The sequence below is a fragment of the Staurois parvus genome, unplaced genomic scaffold, assembly GCF_062004578.1.
Source record: "Staurois parvus isolate SC_StPar_1 unplaced genomic scaffold, SC_StPar_1.0 ptg000254l, whole genome shotgun sequence".
NCBI lineage: Eukaryota > Metazoa > Chordata > Amphibia > Anura > Ranidae > Staurois > Staurois parvus.
The window spans coordinates 1465278-1473026 of record NW_028318050.1 but is presented as its reverse complement, the minus strand read 5'-3'; the positions used below and the strand labels follow the sequence as shown (position 1 = coordinate 1473026).

The 7749-nt window shown below is 52.8% G+C and overlaps 1 protein-coding gene across 1 annotated transcript in view; it reads left to right on the top strand.

Annotated features, from left to right (window-relative positions):
- The first annotated feature begins 5764 nt into the window (after positions 1-5764).
- Positions 5765-7749, top strand: part of LOC149459569 (uncharacterized) — a 180977-nt gene continuing 178992 nt past the window's right edge. Inside the window, exon 1 of the mRNA XM_089680933.1 lies at positions 5765-6429. Within this exon, the coding sequence (XP_089537059.1) occupies positions 5978-6429 (452 nt within the window). The 5' untranslated portion in view covers positions 5765-5977. The remainder of the gene's footprint in view (positions 6430-7749) is intronic.

Genomic DNA, 7749 nt, shown 5'->3' with positions numbered 1-7749 from the left:
TTAGTATGAATACATATGCTGTGTGAATATTTTCTGCCTGCTGGGCTTTGTGGTACTTTAAGAAATCCTTGCTTAAGAAATGTTAGCTCACACGCACCGACCCCCTCCCATCGTGCCAACTTGAGACAAAGGAATGTTTTTCTTTCTATAAGACAAGACTTGGAAGAAGATCACACCTATACCATGACGGAGATTGTTTTCGTGTGGAAATGACCAATCAAAGACTAATATAATGCTTATGCTGTTCTCACATGACTCTTGCATCATTTTGCATATATAAGCTCACTTTTTCATTATAATAAACTAGAAGTATTCATAGACTGAACTTGTGTGTCAGCGTGAGTCCCTTCCAACGTGCGCACATTTCAAAGCTAGAATGATAAATTAGGACAGGAGCAGATAAGCACTGGACAATTTAGTCCTCAACTAAATCAATCACACTGCAAAGAATGGCATGCGGTATGAACAGAAATGCGGTGCGATTCCTGTCTAAATCTCATGCAGTTTCCCGCACCGCTCCTGTGTGAACCCCGGCTGAAATCTCTATGGCATGTCTGGATTCACATAGGATGTGGTGGGGGAAATTACATTCAATTTGGACAGGAATCACACTGCATTTAAAACAGACCCCTGATGCCTCTTTTCTGAGACCGAGAAAAGGACAGAAGGCAGTCCCTTTCTCTGCAGCCTAAGCTGCACATTACATGAATGATTGAGAAGTCTGTATAGACTCCTTTTCATTCATAAACTGATATAGTAAACACATTTTACTATGCTCAGTTATCAATGGATATAGCAATCAGTAGTACTTCTATTATTATTATTATTATTATTACTACGAGTTTATATAGCGCCAAAGGGTTTGCTCAGCGCTGTACAATAGGGGGGACAATACATGGCACAGTACAACAAAAACAGACAGCGTACGAGGGGTAAGAGGGCCCTACTCTTACGAGCTTACAATCTAGGAGGGAGGGGGTAAAGGTACAGTAGGAAGTGGCTGAGGGGGATGAAGTGGTGGGAGGAATGAGGGAGGATGGCCGTTAGGTGAGGGTGGGGTAGGCTTCCCTGAAGAGATGGGTTTTGAGGGAGCGCCTGAATGTGAATAGAGAAGGCGACAGTCTGATGGATTGGGGCAGTGAGTTCCAGAGGATGGGGGAGGACCTGGAGAAGTCCTGCAGTCGTGCATGGGAGGAGGAGACCAGGGAGCAGGATAGAAGGAGGTCCTGTGAGGAGCGAAGGGTACGGGTAGGGTGGTACCTGGTGATCAGGTTGGTGAGGTAGTCAGGGGCAGTGTTGTGAACGGCCTTGTAGGTCAGGGTTAGGAGTTTAAATTTGATGCGTTGGGCAATCGGGAGCCAGTGGAGGGAGAGGCAGAGGGGGGTGGCAGAGGTGGAGCGGGTGGTGAGGTGGATGAGTCTGGCAGCTGAGTTCAGGATGGTCTGGAGCGGGGAGAGCCTGCACTTGGGTAGGCCAGTGAGGAGGGAGATGCAGTAGTCCAGGCGTGAGATGATGAGGGAGTGTACTAGAAGTTTGGTGGTGTCTGGGGTGAGGAAGGAGCGTATCTTGGCAATGTTGCGAAGATGGAGCCTGCATGTGTTTGTGAGTGATTTGACATGCGGTTGGAGGGAGAGGTTCGCGTCAAGAATGACGCCAAGGACTTTGGCTTGCGGGGCGGAAGTGATAGTGGAGTTGTTGGTGATGATGGATAGGATGGGGGGGGGGGTGTGGGCAGGGGGAAAGACGAGAAGCTCGGTTTTGGAGAGGTTGAGCTTGAGGAAATGTAGCGACATCCAGTCTGAGATGTCATTTAGGAGGTGAGTGATGCGGGCGGAGATAGTGGGGGTGAGGTGAGGGGTGGAGAGGTAGATTTGGGTGTCGTCAGCATAGAGGTGATAGTTGAAGCCGTGAGATTGTATGAGTTTGCCCAGGGAGGAGGTGTAGATGGAGAAGAGAAGGGGTCCAAGGACAGAGCCTTGGGGGACCCCAACAGAGAGGGGGAGGGAGGGGGAGGTGGCACCATTGTAGGTGACACTGAAGGAGCGTCGGGATAGGTAGGATGAGAACCAAGAGAGAGCAGTATCTCCGATGCCAAGGGAGAGTAGTTTATTAAGGAGGAGGGGGTGGTCAACTGTGTCGAAGGCCGCAGAGAGGTCCAGGAGAAGGAGGACAGAGTAGTCGCCCTTGGCTTTGGCGTTGAGTAGGTCGTTAGTGATTTTGAGGAGGGCAGTTTCAGTGGAGTGTAGGGGACGGAAGCCGGACTGTAGAGGGTCAAGGAGGTTATTGTCAGTAAGGTGGGAGCTTAGGCGATCGTAGACTAAGCGTTCAAGGAGCTTGGAGGTGAGTGGCAGCAGGGAGATGGGTCTGAGGTTGTTGGGGTCCGCGGGATCCAGGGAGGGCTTTTTGAGGATGGGGGTGATATGCGCGTGCTTTAGGGGGGAGGGGAATACGCCAGTAGAGAGGGAGAGATTGAAGATGTGGGTGAGGGAGCGGATGAGGGAAGAGGGGGGTGACCGGAGGAGTTGAGAGGGGATAGGGTCCAGGGGGCAGGTAGTGAGGCGGGCTTTTGAGAGGACTTTGGCGACTTCCTCAGTAGTGACAGGGCTGAGGGAGTGCAGTGCGGGGGGGGGGTTATGGTGGGCGGGGCATTGGGAGAGGAGGGGGGCAGTGCGGTTGTGAGGGCAGAGGAGGGGGGAGATGAAGGGGTGACGGGGGCGAGGAGGCTAGGTGGGGAGGTAGATTGCAAGTTGACGATGTCCTTACGGATAGCGTCAATCTTGTTGTGGAAATGGGTGGCAATCTCGTGGGCGGTGAGAGAGGTACTGAGTGGAGGAGGGGGGGGGGGAGAGCAGGGAGTTGAAGGTGGAGAAGAGTCGGCGGGGGCAGGAGGAGAGGGTGTTTATTAGGTTAACAAAGTAGGCCTGCTTGGCGGCGTGGAGGGAGGAGGTGTAGATAAGAAATGCAGATTTGTAGAGGGAGAAAGTATGAGGGGACCTGGTTTTGCGCCACAGTCTCTCCAGTGCGCGACTGCGACGTTTGAGGCGTTTAGTGCTGTCGGTCTGCCACGGTTGAAGCGGTCTGGGTTTGATGATGCGTGTGGTTAGGGGTGCCAGAGAGTCTAGGGCAGCTGACAGTGAGTCATTGTACAAGGTGGTGGCTATGTCAGGACATGACAGTGGGAGGATGCTGTCGTGTAGGCAGTCGGCGGCAGAGTGGAGGGGGGCCGGGTTCAGGTTGCGGCTGGTGATGGTTTGGCGTTTTTGAGGGGGGGAGTTGGGGGAAGGGGAGATGGAGAAGGTGATGAGGTGGTGGTCGGAGAGAGGGAAGGGGGTGTTCGAGAACTGGTTGAGGGTACAGAGGTGGGAAAAGACAAGGTCCAGGGTGTTCCCTCCGAGGTGGGTGGAGGATTGCGTGTGCTGTGTGAGCGCGAAAGAGGAGGTTAGGTGGAGGAATTGGGAAGTAGCCGGGGTGTTGTCGTTGATGGGGATGTTGAAGTCCCCGAGGATGATGGTTGGTAGCTCAGAGGAGAGGAAGAAGGGGAGCCAGGCGGCGAAGTCATCCAGGAAGCGGGCTATGGATCCGGGAGGCCTGTAGATCACTGCGATCCTTAGGGGGGTGGGTGAGAAGAGTCGGATGCAGTGCGCCTCAAAGGAGGGGAAGGAAAGAGAGGGTGGGTTAGGGAGGACCTGGAAGGTGCTAAGCGGTGATAGGAGCAAGCCGACACCACCACCTCTGCGATCGCTCAGTCTTGGTGAATGGGTCCAGATGAGACCTCCATGGGTGAGTGCCGCAGGGGAGGTGGAGTCGGTGGCCTGTACCCAGGTTTCGGTGACTGCTAGGAGGTTGAGGGAGCGGGAGATGAAGAGGTCATGGATGGCGGTAAGCTTATTGCAAACCGAACTGGCATTCAGGAGTGCAACCGAGAGAGGGGGGATAGATATGGGGAGGAGGGGTACATGTATGAGGTTGAGGGGGTCTCGTCGGCTGGCGTGAGTAGGGGGGGCTCTAGGGGGGGTGTGAGGTGGTGAGGGGCCAGGGTTTGGGGAGATGTCCCCAGCTGATATGAGAAGGAGGAGGGTGAGGAAGGTGGCGTGGGAACGGGAGGTGTAGGAGCGCTTGGGTCTGAAAGTGGTGGCAAGTGGGTCAGCGGGGAAGTGGAGTAGCAGGAGGAGGTGGTGGGTGCCGTAGTGGGCAGAGGGGAGAAGTGAGGGGGCGATATAGAGCTGCTTAGCGGGGGTGGGTGGGTAGAGGAAGGCGGTTTTAGGGATGGAGGAGAGGAGGACAAGGAGGAGCGCGGGCGGCATGTTGGGGTGAGCGGGGTGCAGGAAGGGTCGGGGTGGGTGAGGGGGTGCTGGTCAGGGATGGCGAAGCAGTGTCCGAAACGCAGTGGGAGGTGGCTGGTAGTCCCAGGTGGGGTGGAGGGCAGGGGATTCCTGGTGGGATGGTGGCCGTGCTATCCCTGGTGGGTTAGTGGTTAGGGGTCCCTGGTGGTTAGGGTTTCTGGTGGGTGGTGGGATCCCTGGTGGCTGGCGGTGGGATGGTGGTTGGGCTCCCTGATGGGTAGTGGGTGCCCCTGGTGGAGTACCTGATGTCCTGGAGCATTGGGGTGGAGGTGGATCCCTCCTATGTTAGGAGGACCGTTGGTGGTGGTGGTGGTGGTAGCTTCCCCGGAGGAGCGGAGGCGTCCCGCTGCGATTCCAGCCACGGCCGGCAGGAAACACCGCGGCTTCGGGTGCCGTGGTAGGCCTCAAGCCGCTTCGGACCGCCGGAGCTCCGCTGGAGGGACGGAGTGTCTGTGTCCCCTTCAGGGTGTTGGTGGGGACATCGGCAGCAGGCTCAGGGGCCCGGGTGGCAGCGGATCGGGCGCGGGGGCGCCGGAGCTGACGAGCACGTGGCTGCTCCGGGCGAGCTGGTACCCGGTGGTCGGGATAGACCCAGGGCCAGTGAGGGGGGCCCTGGGGAGGCTGGCTGATCGGCGGGGACCGGGGAACAGAGCAGCGGCGGCCTTGGCTGATGCCCGGCGATCCGGGTCGGCCGCGCCAAAAATCGAGGCCGCGGCTTCGGGTGCCGGGTAGGTGCAGTGGCCTTACCTGGCTGATGAGCAGGGACCGAAGGATCGTGGGGCCCCCGTTAGGGTCCGCTGCTGCCCAGATGGCAGCGGATTGGGGCCAGGGGAGCAGGAGCTCGCCGACGCACGTCCTTCTCGCCGGACGTTCTAGGTATGGTAAACCTCTCACAGAGCTCACAGAACTCCCTTTGACAATATTGCCATCTGCTTTTCTCTCTAGATGGGCGCACCATCTTTATTCAGGCATCATCCAGGGTCACCATCCACTTCCTGGACTGAGATGCCAGCTCAGAGATAACACATTAATGGAAATCTTATTGCCTGTATCGTTCTTGGCTGTGTTCATAAATGTTTGCCACAGATCAGCCCCTTGCTACAGCATCTCACCTTGATTTTCTACAAAGTTACAATGTTGCAATCTGATCAGTGGGGGAGAGGAGACTAGGGGAATGCTCCCTCCTAACTGCAGCAAACTAAAGACATCATCTCTGCCTAGGCAAAGTCACTGACTGGAGATCAAGGATGAATTTTCAGTGATAAAAGGTGGAGCTTTTCTGAACAATGACCCTGTCGCTGTACATTGTGACATATCAGGAATTATTCATACAGTCTGGTGCAGTTACTGACAGGTCCACTTTACTTTTTACAAGTTTTTGACATTTGTATTTAAACATGACTGTCAGGTTTCCTCTGACACAAAAGGAACATCTGCGTCTCTTCTAAATAACATGATGGCGTAGGTCTGCTTGATGTGAAAGTGAAAGCAATCGCACATATTTCTGTAAGGTGGAGCGACATTTCCACCCCCTCCCCTGTATACAGACATTATCCCAGGGAGAGGAGAAGACGAGAATACAACCATTACTGACCAGAGACCGGCTGTGATCAGAGAAAAGGAGAGAGAAGGAAATGGCAGCATCAGGGGAAAAGGGGGCAGCACTGAATGATCGGGAAACAGCACCGAAAGATCAGACAGCGGCACTTAATGAAGAGTATGCAGCACAGAAGGATCAGGGAGCAGCACCGAATACTCAGGGAGCCGCAGCAGATACTCCGGGAGCCGCAGCAGATACTCCGGGAGCCGCAGCAGATACTCCGGGAGCCGCAGCAGATACTCCGGGAGCCGCAGCAGATACTCCGGGAGCCGCAGCAGATACTCCGGGAGCCGCAGCAGATACTCCGGGAGCCGCAGCAGATACTCCGGGAGCCGCAGCAGATACTCCGGGAGCCGCAGCAGATACTCCGGGAGCCGCAGCAGATACTCCGGGAGCCGCAGCAGATACTCCGGGAGCCGCAGCAGATACTCCGGGAGCAGCACCGAATAAAGAGTATGCAGCACCGAGTGATCAGGGAGCGGCACGGTAAGATGACCCAAGTCATTCTAAACATCTGTCTATACTTTGTAACATAAAGGTCCAGCAATCATTTCTATATGTACTGAGGAGTGCAGAAGAGTCTCTTTAAGGATGAGATAAGATCAGCCAGAAATTGTCAAACTGCCCAATCAGCTGCAGCCGTTAAACTTTGTTTTATGTGTCTGGAGGGGCGGGGATACTGGTGACATCATTGATCATATATGGCCCCATGGTCACATTTGGAGAATGTCCTGGACCAAGTCTAACCATGTGGCCATTTTAGGTTGACGATATCACCAGCCTCCCCGCTCCATTTTTAGGATTGACTTCAGGGAATTCCATGGCTGCAGCTGAGTTCAAGAATAGAAAGAATAGAGCTCTGCCTATGTAAACAAGGGAGAGCTCAGTTCTGACGGGGGGCAATTACACTGTTCAACAAATTTTTATTTTTTGCCAGTTTTGGAAACAAAAGGATCCATTTCTTAATGAATTTCACATTCTGAGTTCAAATATAACAATGAAATTTGTCAATTGGCTCTAGTTTTTCTGTAAACGGAAAGTTTTCTACTATAGGCGTAATGACTACATAATGCACAATAATTATATAGATAGATGTCTTTCCACAAATATAAAGCAAGTGATATGACTACATAACAAAGCCTAAATGACATAATATATTGCATAGGATTACCAAGACAAATTATAGCCATAAGCTAAGTTGAATCATTTTAATACTTCGGATTCTCACTAGTTTTGTCTTCAGTTTGTGTCGGTTTTGCTTCTCTTGGCTTTTCTCTTGTATTGGAGGAAAGGACTATCTCTTACAACTGCACGTGACTACACGCTTCAGGTTCTTCCTCACTTGACTCAACCACGAAGGATTCTGGTGCTTTAGGAATTGGTAGCCCCTCTCCATGAGGAACTGGACGTATTGCCGATGGAATATTTGGATAGTGCACAGATAACTTTTTCTTCTTATTTAGCCCTTTTACAATTGGAGGCACCATACAAAAGTAACAATTACTAACATGATCTGTTGGCTCTCTCCAAATCATTGGCACAGCGAAAGGCATAGATGCCTTTTTTCCATTCAACCATTGCTCCAGTGCCGTCCCACAAGAATTGCAGCATATATGTGGTGCCCAGCTCTTGTCCTGGTCTCCTATCTTGCAGCCAAAATACAAGTTGTAGGCTTTCTTAATCATTCCTGTTATCCTCCTTTTTTGTGAGATAAAAGTTATTTCACCGCAGATATAGCAGAAATTATCTGCTTTATTCACACAAGTTCGAGGCATTACTGAGTAGCCTATATAAGCATAAAACGAA